Source organism: Atta colombica, unplaced genomic scaffold (genome assembly GCF_001594045.1).
Source record: "Atta colombica isolate Treedump-2 unplaced genomic scaffold, Acol1.0 scaffold238, whole genome shotgun sequence".
NCBI classification, from domain to species: Eukaryota; Metazoa; Arthropoda; class Insecta; order Hymenoptera; family Formicidae; genus Atta; species Atta colombica.
In genome coordinates, this window is record NW_017259336.1 from 1,313,552 (window position 1) to 1,340,844 (window position 27,293).

A 27,293-nucleotide genomic window follows, 5' to 3' on the forward strand; every position below is an offset into this window, starting at 1 on the left:
ATATTCAATTCAAATGTAAATAATGTTTAAATGTAGATTTTTTATGGATTATTACATTTTTTATTATTATATTTATTATTATTTTTGTTATTAGAAAATAGATATCATTTTAGATTACATTTACCAATTTTAGCTTTAATTGTTAATGATTAGCTTTAATTGTTAAATATTAAATATTTACATTATTTTTGTTATTTTTCATTGGATTTCTTTATTGATTTTTATTAATCATCTTTAAATTCATAGTATTTCAATTTTAAAAGTAGTTACTTATACTGAAGTGTATTCAATATTTCAGTCATTTTCATAATTTTAACGATTTCAGCGATTATCTATCAGCGATTATATCTATCAGGGGAAATAAATAATAAAATTATAAACAGATACCTTGTATACGTATTAGTATTGTACATATTATTATTAATAAAAGATATACTTAAAGAACAAGCAATTCCATGGCTTAGCAGTTAGCGCACTAACTAAATTACAATGCCGCCGGTTTGAGTTCGATCAACGACTGATAAAAGAAGGATAATCAATAAAGCTGTTTTTATGCCCCTTCTTGATTTCTATATAATCTTTTTGTATTATTTTGTATTATTAGGAATATTAAAAATAATTTGTGAAAAAAATCAATCCATAATTATTCATCTCTGATAAGCAGACGGGGGATTTATATTTATTTATTATCTTACTAAAAGGTCCATTTAAGTAACGGTTTTATAGATGTTCATTTTATAGTCATCTTTAACATCGCTACAAATTTAATCAAAATCGATGAGGATCATAGAGCCTCTTCTTATGTGTTTCGAAGCATCACACATTTCTGTAAAAACATCTTGATTAGATGTAATCGTGTAAAAATAAATTTGCCCAAGGAAAATGCCGATCGTAATTTCATATTGAATGACCGATTACGTGAGCTATTCTATAATTACGGACGAATGATAAATGATCTTTTTAAAAAACGTCACGTAATATATTCTTACGTCATTCGTGTTTTGTCAACATGATAAATGTGGCATCTGCCATCTAATTGCCGCATTGTAGATACAATTGCCAGCAAAAATAATTTTATTAATTAAAAGAACAGCGTATATATCGCGTATTCTTGGAGATAAAGGAAACTGGAAACGCTTTTGTTATATATTATGAGAAATATTTTTAAATTAATTTCTTTATTATATTTAACGGTAAAAGTTTCAAACAGAGAATCTCGCTCTGATGACATTTATTTTAACATACGTTATCAAAGTCATAATGCTGACCTCCGATAGTCGTTAGTGTCGCTAGTTATTCGTTAAAAAGTTATTAACAATCAAAGTATCAATTATTTCCCTGCTTTACGTGGAAAGTCTAATGGCTTTAAGCAAGAAGAGAGTAAGGAGTGAATGAACGAGAGAAGGTTTTCGCAATAAGTTCTTTACAGGTTTTTTAAAATGTAGGAGGATATGGGGTGGATCTCGCTTTGCATGGAAAGTCGGTCGCCTAGGCAGGGCGACCGATTTTCTACACGAAGGTCTACCTCACTTCCCCTCCTCTGCCTAGAGATGTTTGACCTTCCATGCAAAATGAAGTCCGCCTCTCTATTATAATACTTGAATATGACAATCTATTTTCTTTCCAATGTTATTCTAAGTTATAATCTTAACATTTGCATACAAACACTGAATTATGCAAAATACAAATGAAATAGCCTGGCATATACTTGGCATGTCTAAAAATTACATTTCATTTATACAAATTGTTTTATTAATAATTTTTCAATGAACATCGACGGAAAAAACTGAAATAACCTTGATCTTCTTGAGGATTAAAATCAATATCAACATCATTTGAAAGTCATTTGGGACTAACTGTAAAAATAAGTAAATAAAGATAAATATGTATCTTTAACATTTAACTGCATAAAAAAATATCAAAAGCATACACCCTCAGACAGAAATGTCTACTCATCTGGACTTGCTGGAATATTGGAACATATTTAAGATATATTTCTCTCTGTTTTATGTATAATGACTGATAATTATTCGAAAAACGGTAACATAAATTAATAAATAATAATTTAAACTTAATTATTTTAATATAATTAAATTTAATATAATTAAGTAATAACTTAATTATATTAATATAATATAGTATTAATATAATATTAATATCAATATATTAATGTTAGTATTAATAAATTAATTACCTATTATTAATTTAAAAAGTAACTCTCACTTGCTCGATATTTTTAAACATTTGCACTTTTAAAAAAATAACTTAATATTCAGAGAGAAACACATCTTGAATGTGTTCCGATACTCCGGCAAATGAATAGGCATTTCTGTCCACGTATGTACAATGAAGTGCTTTTAAAATATTTTTTTATTGTGTAATCAATATTTAGAATATTGAAGATTGACGCGATATGACGCGCGTTCTAATCTTAGATTTCAATACATATTCATTGTTTCTCAGTTGAAAAATAATTTACGCTATTCAATCTTTGTTTTGCCGTGCAATCGCAAAGTATGCAAGCTGTTCAGGTATAACGGAGTCGATAAAACGGTGATTAATTTTCAATAATAATAGGTCAGAGGCATACGCGGCACTAAGGTCATCGCGATGACTGCACCGACACTCGTCGAACTATTATGGTCTTTGATTGAAAATAGACCAGGTGACTTTATGATTATGGTACATAGACTCGATCAGAATAATGAACAAAAGAAGCATCACGACGATGATCGATAGATTGTCAGAGTGATATATCGTCTGGTATCGAATAATTGATACAAGAATAATTGATATATCTTTGTACATATTCGTAGTTTGATCAAATTTTTGTAAATTCCATATTTCTTCATAAAAATAAAATGAAAACTATTCTAAGAGCGATTATGCATTTCTTGCTATTTGTTTCATATCAGGGATATGCAAAATAATATTATGTAATCGGATGCTTATAATTAATAAAAAACTTTTTGCCACTTCAAAACAGAATGTTTATTTATGTTTACTTTTGAAGTAATTTTTACTTGTTTGTTTTTCTTGAGTCTCATTTATTTCGGAATTTGACCTTCTTCTATTTCTGCTAACTCTTCTGCATTAGATTCTTCTTCAATATCACTTTAGCTTTATGATGTTAGCACAATAATTATCTATTCCCTCTTCTTTTGAAATCACTTTCTTGCTCCGAGTACAGTTTAATTTGTTTTCTTCTTCCTTTTTCCATGTTTAAAATTATTTTATCTGATCTAATTTAAGAAACAAAAAACAACTATTTATTTAAAAAATATCTAATAATTTTCAATAACACGTATTATTCTCATGATAAGTTACCTGAAATTATTATAAAATGTCAAAACTTTGAAAGAAATAAAAAATCTTATCTGACGAAAGAACTAACTGGATACATAGGATCACGCTTCATCTGAGCAACACGTGCGCATAATGCAGCGGCGTGATTAGCTACTATTACATTCAAAATGACATCCTAATAGGAAGATTTTGAAAATGCGAAGATCAGAAACAAATGCGTTCTGTATTTTTTTAGTTATTGAAGTGGCTCTGCGCCTATTTAAGGATTAAGAATAGATTCTTCAATCAATCAGGAGTCTTTTTGATATATATATATATATATCCTTTTTCTTTATATTTTATCCAAAACGTCTTGCTTATTGTTTCATCACGACACACACACGCGCGCGCGCAACGATGACGACGCAGAGAATTTTGAGTCATTGAAGTATTGAAATCACGGGATTTTGATCTTTGCATAACACACATGAATGTACGTATGCGCACACACACACACACACACACACACACACACACACACACACACACACACACACATCATACGACAGAGAAAGTTTGGAGTTATTAAATAAAAGTGGCACACACACATATATATATATATTTTTTTTTTTTCTAAACATTTATATATTAATTTAATGTGGTTCTTTAATAAAATGTCGAAAATTTGAGATGTCAGAAGGTGTCCACACAAAATCACAAAAATCAATACATGATATGCATAATTTGGATAATATATTAAAACTATGTGTATATCGTAATGAAATAATATGAAACATACGATAATAAATCAAGAATTATATTTTCGTCAAATGAAAACAAGGTGTCGTTATATTTACTTTTCGAGGTTAAATTTGTATGTAAGTTTATGCACATAAATATTTTTTCAGAATGGCCGTTGACCTATTACTTTTTTGTGACATTACCTAATAACAAAATCTGGGAAACAGTTTTCAAGCAGAGCATGTTAACAATTTTTGATTATAGAAAAGCAACAAATTGCACACAGAATTTGTAATATTTGACAAAATCAGCAAACTGCTATCAGAAATATGATAATGCTTGCTAGACGCGTTATGCCAGCAGATTGAATGGCAGAAACCGAACAAAATTTTGCATAACCTGACGGCAAATTGGGAGCAGAAATCGAGCAGAATATGATTTGAACAGACTCTGCTCTGTTTTTGTCATTAATCTGCTAGCATAGTCTGTCAATAGGTTTTTCATAGGCAGTTCCTTAGCCAAATGCAGACACAGATAGGTTTTGTAGTGGGAACTCTGCTCGAGTTTACTGCCAATTTGGTCACAATTTGCTAGCGTTTTGTTCTATTATCAGGGTAAAAAAGTTAGACTTTTCTGTGATAACTCGATTTACTAAAGAATTACCTTAATCTATGAATTTAAAAAAACATTTTTTAAACTCTAATAAAGCGATCACTTCAAATCATCACATTTCTTATGTTTTTGATTTTAAGACTTTTTTGTCTGAGAAAACTTTTGATCAGCCACTACTTAAAAATTAAACTAAAATATATTTCAGTTTCTGTTAATTTGACCGAAGCAATTTTTTTATAAAGTATATGAGGTTCTTTTTGTTGAATTTCATTTTTTTTAGAATTTGTTTATTTTAATTTCCACTGTTATAGAGAATGTAAAAAATTTTATTATATAGGAAAATTATTTTGTTAAAAAAAAAAGCAAATACTTTATATCTGTGGAAATACTTTTTTATCCATTTCAAGAGTAACATTTAAAACTTACTTAGTTTTACAAAACCTAAACAAAAAGATCGAAATTTTGTTTGCAAGTATTATTTTAGATAAAGGGAGATGTATAAAGGAGATGTGGTCTCAATTCTTATCGAATACAAATAACATTGTATCAAGATCCGACTTTTTATTTTATTATCGGTGCATACGTGAAAGATGAGATTAAAAAAAGTATGCAAAAAGATTGCAGGAATTTACGCTCGGAAATAATCCGATCAGTCATAATAGGATTATTGTGATGGCAATAATATTATCAATATGACGTAGTAGTTTACAATAGTTTATTCCAGTCCAGAACTTTTTCTATGTTTTGAATAAATTGACGTCAATCGACATGCAATAATTTATTAATATTCGCGCTTTTTATATATGAATTGCAATATTTATTTGCTGATTAGTATAGATTTGAAGAGATAATAAGCTAAAACTATCCCATTGTTCTCTTTATATATAATCATCGATTTTATAAAATGCTTGTAATTTGTTTCAGAAGACGTGGGCTATAGAAGCGTTGAAATTACATCCGCTTTCACGCATCTGCCTCAAAAGGGTGAGCATCTTTGCTATTTATTATATATACATATATAGATATTGTATATATAGAGTGAGTTTGATAAAAAGTTCACATTTTTTTTAAAAAAAGGATTACAATTTCGAGGAAAATACCTATTGTCAAAATTATAGAATAAGTGTAATGAGACATACTTAAATGACCTTGAGTAATCTTAAATTTCCTTAATTTTTTACTACCAATACAAAAAAATGTTTTAATTAGAAGAGGTATTTTTGAATCATTCTATCGATAGTACTCAATGAGCTGAATATCTTTGTATAAGAGTATTTTTTTCGAAAATTTAACTATTTTCGAGATATAAAAGAAGTCAGTGTATAAGTTTCAAACATTTCTTTTTATTGCAATAGATATTCAAAATGTTCATCTAAATATGTCTTTAGCTTTCGTAAAAACTTTACTCTTGAATTGTTATTTTACATATACTATTTCTCATTCTTTCTATCACGTTTTTTGGAGAGATAGGGAATAGAATGTTCCCAAAAGAATAGATCAGTAGAAGTGATCGTGTATTATTCCTGCGAGATCAATCAATTTAACATATTTGAACTATCTTTGAGGAAGACTTCAAAATCGACTCTCACACAGTCTTCTTTTTAGAATTTATTTCCGAGTATTTCTGTTAAAGAAATATTCAAATCAGTTAAGAAATATAAATGTATAATCTATTTCGAACAGAAAATTCGCATACATCGTCGAACAGTTCGCTACATCATCACCAGAGGGACGTAGCGAGTTTAAATTTCTCGAATTTAAAAGACAATACAGAATAGAAAAAAAGAAGCGCAATATTAAAAATATTAAAAGATCCTTCAGTTACGTTCTAATAAAATAATAATTTTTTGAAGTAAGTCCCAAGGACTCCAAGATGAAAGTGTAACACTTTTTTTTAGATGTTCATCAAGTAAATGAAATACACATTTTAAAATAGTTCAGGTAAGATTCATATCGCGTGCTCACACACATACGGCAGGCATATTACGTGTGCGATACGAATCACAATTGGAACACTCGCATGAGCCTCATATCGCCCGCACATGCACGTGCAGCACTTACGCGTGCGGGCAATATAAGCCTCAAATGAGGACGCATCTGCATGTGCTGTGCAGTTACACTGTGATGATTATTACGCACGCGTGCGCGCACCGTGCAACTTAATAAACGTTTGGTTTACTTATAAAAAAAAAATCTTTAGAGATTTGTTTGTCTTTGTTTTGGAAAAAGTCACAACAAAACAAAGAACGTTTGAGTGTTATAAAGCTAGCAGAATCAAATCGAACCTATCAGAATTTTTAGTAATAACTTATTTTGTACTAAATTGTATTACATTAATGATAATTTTATATTGATAGAGAATTTGGTGCCATAATCAAAATTTAAAGAGATGAACTTATTTGATTTTTATGAAAAATCGATCAATTTTATTGATTTATAAAGTTATATATTGAAGAAAAGAAAATTATCTTTAATCTTCTTTTTTACCTCTGTGATACATCATAATTAGCTCTGTCGTGCATATTATTATTAAAAGATACGTGATAGCAGATTTATATAACAGCGTAGGAGAGGAATGCATGTTTCAATAAAAGCATGTTTTAATAATTGAATTTTGAACAATAAATGATATTTTGAATAATATATTCGTGATTTCAAGATTTTTATCTTTCACATAAAAGTTTTATTTATTGAAAAGCCTGACCTCATATATTAACTCGAAGAAATAAAAAACAAATTTTGAATGAATATCAAGCATTTATGTTTTTTATCTTTATTAATCTTTAGTCCTTAGCCTTTAACTTTTAAACTTCAGTTTATATTATACAGGTTTATATTATACAGCCTTTGTATAAAAAAAAGTAAAAACAGAAAAAACAATTTCTTACTTACAATATTATTATTCAAGATTGAATAATAGATAGACCTTATAAATAAAAAGGGAACAAATTTAAAAACTTTTAACGGTTGTTATTAGAATAGATTGTTATGATTAGAGGCTGTTTGTGAATGAGAATCTCAGAGAGACCATTTAATTTAGTTCCGGTAATGATTCCGGAAAAAAATGCGGAAGTACAAACGTAATAAGAAATCTCATTTATTATCACTTACAGTCATTTATATCACTGATTGCGCTTGTTCAGCGGCAAGTTAACATTCGTATTACCAAATACGAATACACTCGACCAGAGTTTTTCTATTTAGGGCTTAATTTACTCGTTACTCGCAACAGGTTTTCTCGTTGCTCACATCGATGTAGAGTCGAGTGGCGAGCACGTGAACGAGCGGCCAAGAACAAGTCACTGATGATTGGCCAATATCCGCAGTTCCCCGCTTCGATGCGCCTCGCCGCGGGACGCGCGTTGCATCATCTCCCATCGCGAATGATGAGGAATTATCAGAATCGCTTGTGGTCGCGATCGTTCAGTCGTGATCCATCTATCAAGCAGGTAATTTCGCGTTCTCTTCTCGCTCGGTTCCCCTCCGATCGGTCTCGTGTCGTAGTCTCCTCCCTCTTTGTCTCACCTCAGCTTCACTCCCAGGCTCGCGTAATCGCTTCCAGTGCGAGTTAAATTTAGCGCTGATCGTTGCTTTTGCCGTGCCAAGCAGCGTATATAAAGCTCCTCTTCTTCTCTTCGTCTCTCCGCCGTCGTTTCCTGCACGCGCGCGCTCACACCTCCGCTGCGTCGCTGCCACTATCGCCGCCGCCTCTGCACCGTCGCGTGTCGACGTCGTCGTCGTCGTCGTCGTCGTGGATATCCCACCTGTGAATTAAATTCCAAAGTTGCGATCGTACGAATTTCAACGAGGAGAGCACTCCGGAAACTTATGCTGAACGATCGCGATCGATGCGGAGCGACACAATAAATTATTGCGATAGAGCAACAATTTTAGAATTTCAGATCAGAAGTGCAAAGAGCGATCTGTAACTGAAGTGAACCAGTAATTTTTAGTATGATAACTGGAATAAAAAGTTTCTCGCTAAAGGCTGTTTTTTTTTTTTTTTTTTGCTACATATAATATTTATGAATATATTGGCAATGTAGTTTACAATAATTGCGTGGCGATGTGTGATCGAGTTTGAACTTGGATCTCTAGCGATAAAAGATGTCACGAATGGAGTGATTAGGTACAAGTGATTACTGGTTTTCCTCCTTCCTTCCATTTCGAATCGAGATTTCGAATGTTCTGAGCAAATCCTTAAACTTGGGCGTGACGATGAGGAGATAAAAGTTGAAAAAGTTGGAATATAAAATGAAAAGAGAAAAAATAGAAAAATCGCAAATGAGTGAGCGATAAGTGGTCGCTTGTGTGGCGCGTACGCGTGCGTAATAAATGCTAAAAATAGCCGCACTATCGCACCGCGAACGAATATCAAAGCGATAAACATCGTTACGGCAACACGCGCGTCGATTCACGTTAAATTTTACGATGTTCTTCGTCCTGAGACATCGCGAGAGAACGACGCGGCGAAAGGAAAAATACACGGTGTCCGCCAGACATCTTTCAGACATCATTCAAGCCGGACGCGATGAGAGGATCCAAGAAGAGAGGAAGGGCGTGGGAACGCGCTCTCTCATGTCTCCGCTAGGTCATTTCAAAATTAACCTTCCAAATACTCAGTAAAAGAAACAGAAAAAAATAATTATCACACACGCAAGGTGCGATTGGTATAATCGTATGTTTCCAAGAAACTTGAACTTTGAAAAGTAACAGGTAATGAGTTAAAAACAAGCATATAAAAAAACTTGAATTTCTTTCAACATTCCGTTTTTTTCAATATTTTTTATCTTGATGACTTTTTAAAAGTAGGTTTGTCTTAAGTCTATCGAATTTAAAATGAGGTACAATTAAAATATATGGATGTATATGAGCGATTTCCTTTTTTCGATTAGTTTTATACGTTCGACTACATGTGGCGGCATGTTCTTTATTAGTAATCAATAAAAATGATCGAAACAACACTTGTTGTTAAATGACAGGAAGTGAGATTGTAATTTTCCAGCGATGGTATTGAAAAGAATGCGACGGGAATGTTTTGAAGTGAGATTGAGTTTAACAGTTATTATGACTTCTAATCTCTATTGATCACAATGAGTGCCTTCTTTCCCACGTAAATTATAGTCGTATATTTTAGATAAAATGTTGTGCAGTATTTATCTCGCGTCATTAAAATCATTGTGAAAGTTTGAAATTAATTTGTCGAACGAGAAATCAACTTGTTATCAATTTAAAGATGTATCATAGCACTTATCTAGTTAAATGATCATCATTCGATAAATTTCAAGATAATCAAATAATTGTTATTAAATTACGGGATGATTTTTTAACGTATAACTGTCATATTTTCAATTTGCTACTCGTGTCTAAACAAATTATTAGCTATTGTCCCTAATCTTAACATTGTTTATACACGTTACCTTCCAATGCGCTCTCTATATATTAGCTATATATTAGTTATTGCGAAAAATATTGCTAAGACTTTGATATAGTCTTAATAGTGAGGAGCTGCGGAATAATACGGGAAATCCGAATTCAAATCCTCGTCAAAGTAATATTTTTTCAAAGTTTTTTTACAGATTTTAAAATGTTAATAGCATCAAATCAACGATCTAATTTAGAAAGATTATTAGTATTTCAGATTGATTGTATTGAAAGTAATCAGCAAAATAGTCAGCGCGCATTCATATTTCTGAGATAATTTATTTACACATATATAAGAAATTGATTTACAACTAGGATTAGTAAAGATTAAAAATTAGGTTTTTTTTTTTTTTTAGAATAAAAATGTATCGTATTTTTTCTTGAATATATTTTTAATGCTTCAAATATGCTTTAAACAATATTATAAAAAAAACAGTATTATAAAAAAAAACTTGTTTAAAACATATTAAAAACATCAATTAAGTATGTTTTAAACATGTTTTTTATCAATCCTGTTTACAACACACACACACACACACACACACATACATGTATGTATTAGTCTTAATATCTAACTTTGATTGAAGTAATTTTTAAACTTCTTAGTTGATTCTTACTTGATTTATATTTAGTTGATTCTTACTTGATTTATATTTAGTTGATTCATTTATATAAACAGTTCTATTCTAATTTTAATATTAACTAGTTTGGAAAGAATTAAGGTAAATGTTGAAAATATCGGACTCTCTTCCGTTGATCTCGACATATATTGTCAAGGTCGTGGCCCTGAATGAGAGTCCTTGGAAAGTTTTTAGCTCGCCTCTAGGCGCCCCTAGGTAGAGGAGCGGAGGTGGGGGTGGACCTCGCTTTTCATAGAAACGCCCCGTAGAAGGAGGGGAAGTGGACATATTGAGTTATGATATTTATGATAATTATAATTTAAATTATACGGTTAAATATATACACATTTATATTGCCAACTTTATTTATAAATATAAATTTTGAATGAATAATAAGCGCGGACTAAAACCTTCTTTCGAAGCTTAAGGACCATGATCTTGACAATTTATCAAGGTCAAAGTCAGAGGTAGGATCGTTATTTTTAACATTTACCGTCAATGATTTTTAATTATATATATTTTCGTCAATTATTAATTTAAAATATTTTAATTAATAATAGACTCAATCCTGAGTAAGAGTCTTAAGATTAAACATAATTTTATACGATTTTTAAAACCGTTAGTGGCCATTATAAAGCCACTTAAAATTTTACATATAGAAACAAAATATATTAACATCTTAGCAAAATATTATGGCAATAGTGTTATCCTCTTGAAGTTCTGACATTCATCTTTAATCACATTCATAAAAGATAAAAGATAAAAGACTAACAATAAGAGAAGGAAAAAAAACGAATTATAAGAATTTACATACAACGGACGAATGCGTTTAATCGACATTTGCGCGCAAAAACCTCGAGCGTAAAGATCATCAATGGTCATCCAGCACCAACACGGTGATAGTGACGACGGCGAGATTCACCGAGGCATATTATTGGACGTATATTATTATTATTATTACATGTGCATAGAGATGGCCAGAGACACGCCGGGCTCTCCAATGCCGCGACCGCGAGATTTGGGCGCCGGTGGCGGAGGAAGCGCGGCCACGGCTACCTTGACTTCCGGCACTTATCACACTGCAGCTGCCGATACTACCAACATACATGGCCAACATGCACTGCAGCAGAAGATACTCGAGGTAACGTACGATGCATTTATGTAAGATGCACGTAACATAGAACTCACTGAATTCTTTGATAAAATATCGGATTCTTTGAAACTTCTGTGGAACTGTTGTGTAACAAGATAAGAAAATTGTTCGTTAAATGAACAATTTAACAATTAAAAGTATTGAGCATGTTGAAGAACAATAATTTTTTTACAAAAGTATTTTTTACTTTTTATGAAATGTATTCGTAAAAAAATTAATACATTTTTGTAACATTACGATATACATTATTATATGATTAATTAAATATAACGGAAAAATAATTCGCAATATAATATTTCATAATTGAAAGAAATTATGTTAACATAAAAAAATGAATAACAAATAAGTAATAACAAATTCTTCATAATAAAATCGGCTAAGATGAAGAACAAGATCTTTGGATATTCTTCTGACGTATAATGTAGGATGGCAGAAAATAAATTGTAATATTTATTACTTTTGAAAGAAAAACAGAATTAAGAAAACGTTGAAATAACAAAATTATTGATACATTACAGTCGTATAAAAATCTCCGAATAGATTGAACGGAAAAATTCTTTACGGAGGATTAAATCCTTTTATAGAATTGAAGTAGGCCTAAAATTAGCAAGTGAGGTAGTAGATTTTATTCTAAAATCGAAAAAAGTCATCTAACATAGACGCTTCTTAAAAGTTCTATAGCTTGTATGGACAAAATAACATTGCACCACCGTTGAATTACGTAAAATAGTCCTGAGTTAATGGAACTAAGATTGAAAGCTTGAAAAAAAAGATTTATATTAATTTGCAAATTACGTATATACGTAATTTGCTTATTAGCGAAGAACTGAGAATATAAATTGAACAGTAATTATGTCTAGTAGTGACGAATTTTGCAAGAGATGGCGTTGCAAATACGTAAGATAAGGAGGACATACATTTGAGTAAGACAAAACGATGATATAAGAAAATGAGTTTGGATTACAAAGTCTATATTATTGACAATCAATCAAATTCGGCCATCGTTTCAATGTCCCCTTAATAGTTTATTAAATAGTAGTATAGCTGGTATCGTACTGCATAATATTATTTCATATCTTTTTTACGAATATCATTGAAATACAACAAATTACAATTGTGAATAACTATTACAGAAATTTACGCGGAATACATAGCGAAGTTAAGATTACACAGCCCAGCTGAGTTTCGATTGAATTTGATTGATCATGCACATCGTGCGCACTTTAGTTACATCGTAATTAAGTTCAAAGACATCGATATTTCTGCAAAGGTCAGATTTAACGTTGCGGATAATTTGCCCGGAAGTAAATATATCCCGTATGTGATATATTGTAACTGCGGTACTTTGTTGTAATTAGATTCCGCCTAGGAATAAAAACGAACAACTTTTTTATAAATATACTTGCTTATAAAAAGAGAATAACATTAAAGTGCCCTGTTTTTTTTTTGTGAATATATATAAAATATGTATAAAATAAGAAAATTAACATTATATAGATAGCACAGTATTGATTTAATATTAACTAAATACTGTGATCAAATGTACTGGGACTGATCTAATAAAACGCAAACTATAAATTTAGATTCATCCATTATTATTAAATTTATTTCGTTTTTAAAATAATGCCCTCCCACTGCAATACGTTTGTTCATGCCAACATGTTTTCCAATCTTCGAAGCAATTTTTACAGTCGATTTCAGATATAGTCATTTAGAACGTGCGACAAATTCTCTTTTAGCTATTGATTCAAAACGGAGCTTGTGTAGTAATATTCATTGAATTTTAACCATAAAATCAAATAAAAAAAAACCAGCGTTTTTGGAACAATGTGAGATATGACCAGTCTAACGCTTAAATTGTTTTTAAAATCAATTGACATGAACCAAATAATCCAAATACGTTTAATCATATCTCAAATTGTCAATCATTGATCACTGAGCATTAAATCTTTAATTTCTCTGTCATGTTGTTCACCTGTTGAAATGAAAGATTTCCTTAGAGCAATCCTCCTTCGACATTTTCTGCCTTTTTTGAACATTTTATATTATTTAAAAATTCTTATTCTTGATACTCTCATTAGTCCAATCTTTTATTGTTTATTAAAACTTGAGAATCCAATTCTTTATTTATTCTTATTTTTGACATGCACTCATTACCGAAACACTTCCGCAACACGAAATTTTATTCCGAAGATAAAATTTTAATGCAAATTCTTTCAATAAAATTCGCCAGAAGTATTTCTTCTTTTTAATCACAAACAAGCATTTATTTGTAAGGCCAAGGGCGGTATTCATAATTCATTCTTATTTTAAAACCGTCTTAGATATAATACATAGAAAAACTAATACGGCTCTCTGATCGGTTCATGACAGCTTAAGACTGTACTTAAAACAATCTTAAATATAAGATCCGATTATGAATACCAGAAAGATAATGACGTGAAATTTATATAAAATTCATATAAATTTATTTAATAGTTTTATAAATAAATTTTTAAATACCAAGTATTTATCTAAAGAGATAATTGACCCTCTTAAAACCAAAAAATCTCAATTAGCCTCAGAGAATGTCAATCAGAAAAGCAGAACGATTACAAGCGAGACAAGATTCTAGAATTGTCCTACCCATTAATTTTAGACTTAGCAACTCCTTTGATTTCAAATCGGATGATACCGCGTTCGATATACTTGCTTGCTAAAAGTGCAACGCTTGCATAGGAATCGCGTGACAGCATTTATTCGCAAACGTAACCAATTGGACGAAATCGCTTTATTCTCTGTGTCAGCAACCTACGCATTTCCTTCTGAGAAAAGGCGACTCAAAGTCGCCCACGTGCGACGAATGACGAACGAAAAACATTCGAGAGACACGGTAAATTGGATTAAAACAGAGTGTCGGATACGTACCATGTTGGCATGAAACTTTGCACTGGCACCGTTATGCATATACTTTTGCATTTCCGCTGGACGCGTGCGACAATAGCTTTTATTCGGTAACATATTGGAAAGCTCTGTACATAAATCTACAGCTCTATTTGTTCCTTTTTTTTTTTATCGAAACTCCTTTATTTTTCAAATCGAAAAAATAAATGCCTGATTATATAAATTAATATACTATAATAATATAGAAAAAAAATATTATATCGCAAACAGGAATGATTTGTAACGATTTCAGTTAAAAAAAAGAAATGTACAGTTAATAAGCGACTTGTCAATTATGTTTCACTTGCAAATTATTTTATATCCTTCAGATACTTTTAATTATTTTATATCCTTCAGATACTTTTTGACATTTTAGTTTTTAGCTAAAGATGTTACATTATCCTTGAGATATCTGGATTTGCTTCCAGCTACAGCAGCATCATCAACTTCAGCAACAGATTCTCCGGCAACAGTATCATGCCCAGGAACGACAATTGGCTGAACTGCATGAGCAACAGATGCATCAACTAAAGGTAAATCTAGTCTTATAGATTTGTTTGTACTTCGACATTATAGTGATTTGCTAGTCATCTTTCTTAGAGTAGAAGAATGATCTTAGCGCACATAATAGAGAGATATAATAGATTGTTAAAAAAGGATGAGTTTACAAGAAATAATTAATTTACTTCTGCCGCAGCTCTGGGAACAGCAGAAGCAGTTGGAGGAACAAAGGCGAGAGAAAGAAAGACTCGAGGCTCTCAGGAAGAAAGACAAGCATGATCATAGCGCGAATGCATCCACAGAAGTCAAGGAACGCCTTCATGTAAATTTGGATTTTTTTCTTTGTTATTAGACAATACATTTTTTTTTAATTTTTAGGTACGAGGAATGTTAGATCATAAATTTTTAGCAAGGATAGCAAGATTAACTCTTATCTCTTAAATTTTGTATATTCGTAGTATTAACTCTTAAGTCTCAGAAGTTCTATATACACTTTTCTATTTTGAATATCTATTATCAAGTGGAATGAGCCCAGGGAATAAAAGTAACTAGTTATTTGTAAGGCCATTACCGTTACAAGTTACTTTTTTTTGATAATTGTTATTGTAATGTAGTAACTAATACTTATCGTATAACTGACTGGTTACCCAACTTTAACAATTTTCAGAATCAAGCCCATTCATTCAAATCCTTTTATAATGTTAATACACGTAGTTAATTTTCCCTTTTCGAACGGTTCATATTATTTGATATTTTACAATTTTTGTCATCTTGTGAAGGAAAATTTTGATTAGCTAAGAGAGTAATATTTAGTCATTTACGATCTCTCGTCTATTCAGTCGGAGATAAAATATCGATTTTCCAAATTTGTAAATAGCACGCGCTTTAAATTTTACGCGAATCCTATAATTCTGTTTACGTTCTTACGATTACAGAGTTTTCTGGTGAATAAAAAGCAAAGGGAGGCAGCTGCTGCGGCGAACGGAGCAGTACCCGGTACACCCGGATATAGAAACTGGTAAAATGCACAACATATATACATGTATACGTGCATATGTGCGCGCGCGCGCGCGCGCGTGTGTGTGTGTGTGTGTGTGTGTGTAATTCCTGCTCTAACTTATTTTTTTGTTTACAATTTCTTAATAATAGATTTTTTTTTAATATACATATGAAGTTTCAATGCGAAAAACTGAGAATTTTGAAAGAATTTTAATGTCTTATTAGAACGACGCATCTTTTAACATACTTTGCTCTCTTATTGACTATTCCTTATCTAACTCTTGCTAATACATTATAAATGATGTCTCGAACTTTTTTTATCTAGGTTACAACCGCAGTCAGAATCATCGAGCACCACGAATGCAGCTCATCCATATCAGATGCCACAAATGCTGCAGAAGTTTGGCGACGATTTCCCGCTTAGAAAGACAGGTAATTGTCTCGAGATGTCTGAATTAACTTATGCATTTCGTACAAGCAGTTTGTGTGTAATAGAATGTCTACTAAAGCATGGTGTTTCAATGTTCGAGAAACGAGTTGAATCTCAGAAAATGAGCTTACGTGTCAACGCGATGTTTGCTTTTTTGATCATTTCTTTATCCGAGAATATAAAGAAAAGCAATGATTCCTCAACAAAATTCGCTCGATCGGATTATATATCGATAACGCCGACATGCACATAGCAAGTTGGACATGTTGCATTATCCGATTTAAGTAATAGGTAAATTCTCAATTTCTGTGAATATTCATCTTTTCTATATCTATGCAAATACTTTTCAACGCAAAGCGAAAGTGGTTTATAATTGTCCACGCGAAAATATACAGGGTGAAGAAAAAGTCTCGGACCGATAAAATACTTTGAAAACAAATTTTTGAACAAAATGTTTCGTACAAAAGTTATAGAGTTTAAAATGATTTCATTTATTGATTCGATTAGTTTAACCTTGAGTAGCGTCGTCAAGGTCATTGATTTTTGTGATTTGATCTTGACAACGCTATCCAAAGTTAAATTGATTAGATTAATAAATAGATCGCGTTTTAAATATATCTACTTAGTTGGTATATAATATGCTAACCATAATATGCTGTTTGCTTCAAGAGAAAAGTGCCTTAAGGGATACAGCGCAAAAATTGAAATTATGTAAATATGAAAAAACGCTGTGTAATAAATTCTGTGTATTTAATTTTTCAAATCGGTTGTTATTAATACGTGGAAGGTTGACTGACAGCCTACTCAGCCCTCCACAAAATTTTTTTTTTTTAGCTAAATGAAATGAGCGCAAAATTTTTTTTTTTTTGAGCGCATTATTATATAATTTATTAAGACTCGTACTCAAAACGCGCTTTTATCTCTAAAATTCTATAATATGTAACGTAAATTATAGCATATTAGCGCTAACATCGTTGTAAGCGCGTTTTGAATACGGGCCTAAGATTTGATTAAGAGAGAGAGGGGGAGGAAGGAGGCAGACGTGTTTTAAATTATAATTTTTGTATAAAATATTTTTCTCAAAAAATGTTTTGATTTCGAGATACTTTCTATATTCTTTTTTTTCTTTAGATATAGAATGCAATTATATATTTATCTACGACATATTATATATCATAATTATAATTCTGCATTTTGCTTTACTGAAAATAACAAAATTAATAAAGTAAATAATAAATTGCAATGTCAGATCGACAGGACGATTTTGATTAATATTACATATATGTCGTACGATGAATTTTTCAAACGTGTTAATTGGCTATAAGATAAAGAAGTTTTTGGATCTCTTTATCTTATAGCTAATCAATAGGCTTGAAAAATGTATTACACGACAAAAACAGACAAATATAATATTAGTGCTGTCTGTTGAATTCATCGTGTAATTAATCACAAACAGTGAGTAGGCCATATTAGATACTAGATCATATAGAGTTATTCGGTTATCTTACAAATTGTGCGTGTTATTATTCGCGTTATATACAAGCGCGAATATCATAAGGAAATCTCTATAGAATCTCATACACGATTTTCTTCCGCGACGTGCATGCCGGTAAATCGATAATACGAGCGAGCGAACGTGAATGCGAATGTGATATGGGATCATCTCGCATCGCGTTTTTTGTCTTCCATCCGTCTCTCTTTTCCTTCCCCGCCCCTTTCTTCGGTATGACAATGACCAACTAACAATCGGCTGAAAAATTGGCCAGCTTCGGAGCCGAACTTGCTGAAAGTGCGACTAAAACAACGCGTGGAAAGGAACATGGCTGCGTCGAGAAACTCACCTTTGATGGCACGCCGGAAGGACCGCCTGGCGTCGCATCTCAAGCGGAAATCGTTATTAGCAAGTACGTTCCTTTCTTTCACACACACACACACACACACACACACACACACACACACACACACACACACAAAATGTACGCGCGATCTTTATTCAAGACAGTTATTAGGCTATTGCCTGCATTCTAAATTTCTTGCGGTTGTTTAAGCTTACATTTTTTTTCGTTGCAATGTTTACTTTTTTTTTCTAATAACGACAAAAGCGTTTGAACTAATAGAAAAGTGAAATCTCACTTCAAGAGAATGAAAATATAATCACCCTTGAAAAAGGTGAAGTGTTTTCCCTTTTTTTCCAAAGGTAATTATATTTGTTCACTTTCTTAGTCCAAATGTTTTTTGTCGTTATTAGAAAAAAAAGTAAAACATTGAAAAAAATGTGAGCTTAAACAAGTTTTTGATCAATGGTGACCAAGATATCGTCGTTAACACAAGTTGGACTTCAGTCAAGCCAACTTTCAATTAGTTTTGTAATATTTTGGATTTATTTTAATTTTATGTTATTGAAACTTTCTTTTATTGCAATTATCAATTTAAAAAATATTAAATTATTTAACATTAAAAGTTTTTTTTTCGATATCATCGATAAATCTGAAATAAAAGAAGAAATAAAGGAAGAAAAAAATAATAAGAAATTGAAAAAATTTCAATGTATCTAATTGATAGATAATTTAATTTCCTACAAAATAGTTCTTTTGAAGTTTTTTTCGTATTTTATGTTGTTTTCGAGACATATTAAAAATAATAGAAAATGACATTTTTTGTTAATATCTCCAAAACGTACTACTTAATTTAAGAGCATTCTTTAAAAAACTTATTTACATGTCGAATGATCATATGAATCAATAAAATTGCGCTAAAGAGTTAGTTTTTTAAAAAAACTCTCAGATAATAGCCTATACTCTATAAAGTATTCTCTTTTTCTCTACGTGACATTCGCCAATGTTACTACATATATACATTTCTGTTTTTCTCTCTTTCTCTTTCTGTCTCTCACCGCACCCCGAGTGTTCAATTAATTGACTGTTGAGTTCTTTTTGACGTTTGTTACTCTCCTGTAACAGCATGAGCGAAAATACTCTCCAATTAACATATGTAAATTAACGCTGTCCAGGAATATTTAAATCGCTCTCCAAATAACGGATCGACAGGTTTAAAAAGTCACTTTTAGATATATATATACTTTGAACAGATTGTGATAATTTGGGTCGTCATAAAATTTTTCGTGGATCATCACAGTCGAAATTTTGTGTGTGTGTGTGTGTGTGTGTGTGTGTGTGTGTGTGTGTGCGTGTGCGTGTGCGTGTGTGTGTGTGTGTGTGTGTGTGTGTGTGTGTGTTGCACGCGATATGTATGGAGAGTTGGTTTATTTTCAGAGGATTATCAAGTCATACGTCTTTCCTCTTTGTTCGCGCGTTAAAAATGCAATTTCGCATGCAATTTCCGTACGCATGATCATTCATTTATGTTACATATATTTTTATTGCGTAACGAGGCGACACTATTCCTCCCTATCTTTCTCGGAAGTCTCGGCGTACTACTTGTATATTTTTTAGATTCTGGCAGCAATCCTGAGTCTGGGCCTAATTCTCCTCCGACTGTCAATAATTCTCAAGCCAGTCCCACTGCTGGAAGCAATACAGCGATACAGGAAGTAAGCTTCAATAATACTATATTATTAGAATGTGGGAAAAAGTTCGTGGCGTTTTTTTAATACCATCTAACGGGAAAAACGCCACGAACTTTTTCCCATACCTAATATGTTGTCATCTTTCAATGTTATAAAAATTTGTTACGAAATGTTTCTGATTTATTACAGGAAGGTGAAAATTCAGCATATGGAGGACGTCTCACTAGCAGTAGTCAACAAGGCAGCTTTTCGGATCTTTCGCTTTTCAGTTCACCGTCCATGCCTAACATCTCGTTAGGTAGACCTCATGTACCGTCGAGCTCATCAGTAAGCATATTTTTCATTAGAAATTATCTTTCTAATTACGACTCGCGCTTTTTAGTTATACGAACATGACAATTTAAATCTTATAGTTTTCTTTTAAATATATGTTTAATTATATAATAAAATGTATGTTAAATACAGGGAATAGAAAATTACTTTTTAAAAATAACTGTAGTTACTGATTTCCAAAAATAACTTGTTATTATTACTTAAAAGTTAACTAGTAACTAGTAACAGTGTTACCTTTTTTGTACAACTATAATAGTAATATAGTTAAATTGTATTGATAATGAATTTAATTAATGGTAATAGTTACTTTTATCGTTATTTTCTATATTCTGATCTAAAATCTAACAATTATCGACCTGCAATGAACTCACTATGACCGCCGGAAAAAGGAGAAAATCGGAACATTAGGTGAAACGTCACATTCTTCTGTTTGCGATCTCTTAAATAACTTTAGATGACAATGAACTAATTCTAAAAACTCTATACAAATTAATTTAAACATAATGAATTAAACTTGGATGAAATTATTCATTCCAACAAAGATACAAGCTAATGATAAGATTGTATGAAAAATCTTTTCAAGTGTTTGGTATCAGGCTGTTCTTTGTTCTCAGAGTGGGACGAAATTGGCGCCGGTCTCAGAAGCGGAAGTGCGAGCTGCGTTCACGGCGCGTCTCGGCATGCCGCTTACCGGTCAGATGCTGCACGGTACCTTACCGTTCTATCCATCCCTGACAGTTATCGAAGGCGAGCCGGCATACATCCATAAACAAATACAACAGAATCTACAAGAACAGGCATCGCCGTCCGCGACGGTGAGTGGCAGCAGGCAGCATCCAGCAATGGCAGCAGCAGTGTATCATACCGCAGCACCGATCACGGATACACAAGTAGCGCAAGCAAGACTGCAAAAGGCTGGTCATCACCGGCCTTTAGGTAGTATGTTCCCTCTTTGTCTTTGAAGAAGCTCTTACCGTGCGTGTCCTGTTCTAATGGACAATGGTCTCCGCTGAGAAAAATGATTCTGGAAGGCAGGCTAAACTTACCGGGATTAATAATTCAAAGTTTCTCGAGAGACCATTTCTGTACGAAACATAGCATGCATCATTTAATAATTCCTCGTCAATAACGTAGATTTAAGCATTTATATGACTGTTCCTTTTTTTTTTTTTTTTCAAATATAGGTAGAACCCAATCCGCGCCCTTACCATTAGGTCATCCAATGCTACAGAGCGGCATAATAGCACCGCCTACGCATTACGAAGAATATCTCGCAGAGAAACAGTTGCACGATCAGCAACAAGCGCACAATTATTTGAAACAACAGATCCGTCAGACTGTCCTGACGCGAGTAGGCTCGCGCGGTCAAACCAATCAGTTGGATGAAGCACCAGAGTCCGAAGAATCCGAAGTAATAGATCTCACGGGTAAGAAAGATCATCCAGAGGAGAGCGAGATCTCGAAGCAGACGAGAGGCCGTGAACAATTTCTTCAACAACAGAGAGATCTTATGATGAGGCATACATTGCAGACGAATGAGTCGACCATCTACGCCGGAGGTTTAAGCAGAACTTCTCAGTCAGCTAGACCACTTTCTAGAGCATTGTCGAGTCCTCTAGTACATCTAGGTAAAAGATATTTTTTTATCATAAATAATATGACGCGCTAAATATTTGATGTTTAGTAATCTTTGATGCTTTTAAAGATTGATAAAATATGATTACATTGAATAGATTATTGGATTTGTTTTTAATATCATATTGAATTTATATAATCTATATATTTAAACATCTTTCTTTCCCTCTCTCTTTCTCTGTCTATAAGAAATATATTAGGTGTACAACTTTGCTTCCGCCGTTTTCCTATAGATGGCTTTAGCTGTAAGTGGTAGTCGAAATAAATAGATCATAGACGTCATACAATAAACTTGGGCATCTGTGAACATAACCCCATAGAAACATTAGTCGATTTGTGTCTGCATCATAAAGTTATTCTCGATTGAAAATGTCAGTTTACAAATCAAATTCTCGTCATTTGCGAGAGGTTTTAATTTTTTACTTCAATATGAAGAAATCTGCGGCCGAGGCTCATCGAATGCTCTCAAATACTTATGGTGAGGCCGCTATTAGTGAAAGAACGTGTCGTGAGTAGTTTCAACGCTTCAAGAACGGTGATTTTGACGTCCAAGATCATGCTCTGTATTTGGTGGGACCAGCTCGGCGTAGTGTATTATGAACTGTTAAAACCGACTGAAACAATTACAGGCGATCGGTATCGAACGCAATTGATGCATTTGAGCCGAGCATTTAACGAGAGACACGATAAAGTGATTTTGCAGCATGACAATGCTCGACCCCATGTTGCGAAAGTGGTCAAGATATACTTGGAAACGTTGAAATCCTACCCCACCCGCCGTATTCTCCAGACGTTATTCCCTCTGACTATCACTTGTTTCGATCAATGGCACACGGCCTGGCTGCAGCCAGCACTTCCGGTCTTATGAAGAAGTAAAAAATTGGATCGATTCGTGGATAGCCTCAAAAGATGACCAGTTTTTTCGACGCGAGATTCGTACGCTACCCGAAAGATGGGAGAAAGTAGTGGCCAGCAATGGACAATATTTTGAATCATAAATGTATAACCAGTTTTTTACAATAAAGCCTCGAATTTCGGAAAAAAACGGCGGAAGTAAAGTTGTACACCTAATAGAATATAGAAAGCTAAATATAGAATAGAAAGCTAGAAAGGATTGACGTAAATTAATTTAAAATGTAATTGTCAAAGAAATAATATTTTTAGTTCATGAAATAATTTGTCTCCGAAGGTCCTCAGAGCAGCGATATTTTTGCACGAGGTTCTTCGCATCGACCCACTACGGGATTAGCTTATGATCCATTGATGTTGAAACATGCATGTGTCTGTGGCGAAACGGTCAGAGGTCATCCTGAACATGGTGGCCGATTGCAGAGCGTATGGGCTAGATTATCAGAAACGGGCTTGTTGCAACGTTGCGACCGAATACGCTCGCGCAAGGCCACACTCGAAGAAATTCAAACATGTCATAGCGAAGCTCATGCACTTTTATTTGGTGAGTCTTACTCTTTCAATGCTATTTTAGCTTTATAAACAAATATTTTTAACGAACAATAGAATGAAACTAGCAGTTTTAAGAATTACTCTGGAAGTAATTCTATTTAAAAATTTGAGGAAGCTTTGAAACTTTCGTGAAATTTACAATTAAAATTTTATTTTTTATTTTTAGAATTTTATTTTTAGATATTTATTTTTGTTATCGAAATAAATATTTATACTAGATATACGAGATGACAAAAAGTTTTGCCACAAAATTTTGTTTATCAAGTAGTAACGTATATTTATAAAAGAAATTTTAGACTGTTGATTATATCTTATTAAATAATAACATTCGAAAGCTTTACTTCGATACAAACTTTAAAATGCTTCGGAAATGATAGTCGCGCAATTTTCCATAAATTGTTCCAAGTAGCCAATAAAAAGTGGTCTTCAGTTCAACTGATGAAAATCTTTTGGTATAGTCTTTTTAGTATTTAGCAAGACGTAACTAATATTCTAATTTGTTTTTTATATACGTTACTATCCAAGTAACTAGCATTTGTCATTTTATTGTCAAAACGATGACAAATAATGTAAATTCATTACCTTATAATGATTTAATAAACCCACAAATATAAGCTTTTTTGTCATCCATTAATTAATTATATTACTGAATGTATATAAATATGATTTATAGTGATAAAATTAAATCGTATGTGTATAATTACATTCTATTGTAATTAAATCACAAATTATTATTATTAAGTTATTAAAAATAAAGAAAAATATATTGTACTGTAAAAAATTTTTAAATGATCTTAAATTTTAAACTATAAAACAATTATATCAACGAGTGATATTGATTTGTGATGTGCGCAGGAACGAATCCGTTGAATCGACAGAAACTGGATATGTCCAAACTATCGCAATTGCCTATCAAAAGTTTCGTCCGACTTCCCTGTGGTGGAGTTGGAGTTGATTCCGACACAACGTGGAACGAGCTTAATACTGCACCTGCTGCTCGAATGGCAGTGGGATGTGTTGTTGATCTTGCATTCAAGACAGCAGTGGGTGATATTAAGAACGGCTTTGCTGTGGTAAGACCGCCCGGGCATCACGCAGAGACTAATCAAGCCATGGGTTTCTGCTTCTTCAACTCGGTGGCAATCGCAGCGAGGCTACTTCAGCAGAAACTCGACGTTAGAAAAATTTTAATCTTAGATTGGGTGAGAAATGTTATTATTGTGCAATATGATAATAATGTCTTTACACTATGAAAATAAGCAATGCAATACAACAAATCGAAATTGTAGTTAAAATTAGACTGCGATTCTAAATATATTCGGACATGCTATATGATGAAATATTATGCATTGTATATCTTCTTCAGGATGTTCATCATGGAAACGGTACTCAACAGATGTTTTATGATGATCCACGAGTGCTGTACCTGTCGATACATAGACACGATGATGGTAATTTCTTCCCTGGAACCGGTGGGCCTACTGAATGCGGTGCTGGCAAAGGTCTCGGTTACAATGTAAACGTGGCATGGTCAGGTGGCCTGAATCCGCCCATGAGCGACGCGGAGTATCTCGCGGCATTTCGTACGATTGTCATGCCAATTGCTAAGGAATTTGATCCAGACATCGTGATCGTCTCAGCTGGTTTCGATGCTGCTGTTGGTCATCCGGCGCCATTGGGTGGCTACAAAGTCAGCCCGGCATGCTTCGGCAGAATGACACAACATTTACTTAATGTGGCTGATGGCAAAGTCGTCCTTGCCTTGGAAGGAGGATATGATTTAGCGGCAATCTGCGATTCGGCACAAGAGTGCGTTCGAGCGTTGCTTGGTGACGAACTCAGTCCTCTCCGAGACGAAGAACTTACGAGAATTCCTTGCCAAAACGCCATTGATACGCTGCAGAAGACCATCGCTATCCAGGTGAATTGAATATTACACAATACAATGTTGTGTAATGATTATGACAATTGGAACGCACTTGTCGTCGTCGTGTGCATGAAAGTGATTTAACAATTGTTTAGTGATTTAACAATTGGAAGATACCCATTATAGGATGTCCAAAGACAAAAATATACGCAGAGGTCGGATATTTTTAGAGGTCGGAGACAGACCTTCTATATAACAGTTTATTTAATTTTTGTTGTCAAAGTATCGTTAAGTCTAAAAAATGATTGATTTTGCCAATAAATTTGTCGTAAATTGTGTAACGATTATATATAATAGAAGGTGAAAATTTTTGGTTGTGGCAAAAAGCAACGTAATAGCCGATCAATTTTTCAATAGAAATTGTATTATATGCTAAAAATAAAATAATGATAAAAGTGATTAATCAAATCATTATCGTTACAAAAAATATAACGACATAAGTTATGCGTTACTTTACTTACCAACTCTGAGTTTATCATTTAATATATTATCATATTTTTTCTTAGATGTCACACTGGCCTTGCGTAAAGCTCGCTGCTCATACAGTCGCAATGAGCGCTATAGAAGCGAGTCAGAAGGAACACGACGAAACAGAAACCGTGTCTGCAATGGCCTCTCTATCAATGCAGCAGCCTACAAATCTCACGTTAGTATTAAATATCATTCTTTTATCATTTATTTTTATCTCATCTAGACTAGATTAATTAAATATTGATATATAATTAAATATCACATATATACTAATAATATGTACATAGAAGAAAGTTCCCTATTATAAAATGGGCTTTTGATATAAGATAGCGGAGTTTCTACTAAACTAATAGGCGTTATCTGTTGATTTATGAATTATATTGTTCTTGGAGTGAAATCTATTCAGTGGAAAATTTATTATTGGATTATGCGTGTAGTTGCGAAAAGAGATTTATGAAATTAGATGTTGTTAGTTTTTATTGAAGTGTCTTTAAAATTTTGTTAATAAATAAATGTTGTTTTGTTAATATATAAATATTTGGCAATAGAGTCTGTAAAAGACTCTGCATTAAAAGAATAAGATCGTATTAATATTAACACGAGTATGTCAAATTGCTTAATTGTAGACATTAGATTTCGTGAAATCATAAAGCGTGCTCGTAATATCCAGATATTCAGAATGCTCTAACAATAAGAGTACCGTTTCACACATAATGTATATGATATATCATTTTAGCCTTCTTTAATATTCGACAACAAGAATAAAATGACACATCATATACATCATGAAACAGAATACAGTTTTAATATGGTATTATTGTACAATAACAAAAAAAGAGAAAACACTGTAAAATTAAAAGATTCATATGAAATGCATCGCATGCTCATTCTGGGCGTACATTACCTGTGCTGAAAATATTGAATATTATTTATATTTTAGAAATGAAGTTAAATGAAGTTTTCTAATTGCAATACTGATATAATTTACACTTTATTAGCAATATCTCGAAATATCTTATATTAATATAGTTTTTTGAATTTGCATGCAGCTCTTTTTTTTACATTTTTCAATTTAAAAAAAATTTGTAAATTAGATTTTACATTTCAATATCTCAAAGTTTATTAAATTTCTTTTAAAATGATCTATTACATTTTTAAATTCTCATAGATTTTCAGTAATTACAAAATGAACTCAATGTTTCATAATAAGGGAGTTTCCTCTTATATGTATATAGAATATATATCTATATGTA

General features: G+C 32.4%; 1 protein-coding gene across 1 annotated transcript in view; it reads left to right on the plus strand.

Moving 5' to 3' along the window:
* Window positions 1-26,690, plus strand: part of LOC108688657 (histone deacetylase 4) — a 43,993-nt gene extending 17,303 nt beyond the window's left edge. The window contains exons 3-18 of the mRNA XM_018194989.1: window positions 5,563-5,622; window positions 11,654-11,823; window positions 15,186-15,290; window positions 15,455-15,580; window positions 16,194-16,276; window positions 16,583-16,689; window positions 18,454-18,591; window positions 20,140-20,237; window positions 20,403-20,540; window positions 21,161-21,485; window positions 21,731-22,174; window positions 23,371-23,634; window positions 24,498-24,844; window positions 25,009-25,563; window positions 26,076-26,219; window positions 26,667-26,690. Coding sequence (XP_018050478.1) covers window positions 5,563-5,622; window positions 11,654-11,823; window positions 15,186-15,290; window positions 15,455-15,580; window positions 16,194-16,276; window positions 16,583-16,689; window positions 18,454-18,591; window positions 20,140-20,237; window positions 20,403-20,540; window positions 21,161-21,485; window positions 21,731-22,174; window positions 23,371-23,634; window positions 24,498-24,844; window positions 25,009-25,563; window positions 26,076-26,219; window positions 26,667-26,690 — 3,128 coding nt within the window. The remainder of the gene's footprint in view (window positions 1-5,562; window positions 5,623-11,653; window positions 11,824-15,185; window positions 15,291-15,454; window positions 15,581-16,193; window positions 16,277-16,582; window positions 16,690-18,453; window positions 18,592-20,139; window positions 20,238-20,402; window positions 20,541-21,160; window positions 21,486-21,730; window positions 22,175-23,370; window positions 23,635-24,497; window positions 24,845-25,008; window positions 25,564-26,075; window positions 26,220-26,666) is intronic.
* Window positions 26,691-27,293: the final 603 nt, after the last annotated feature.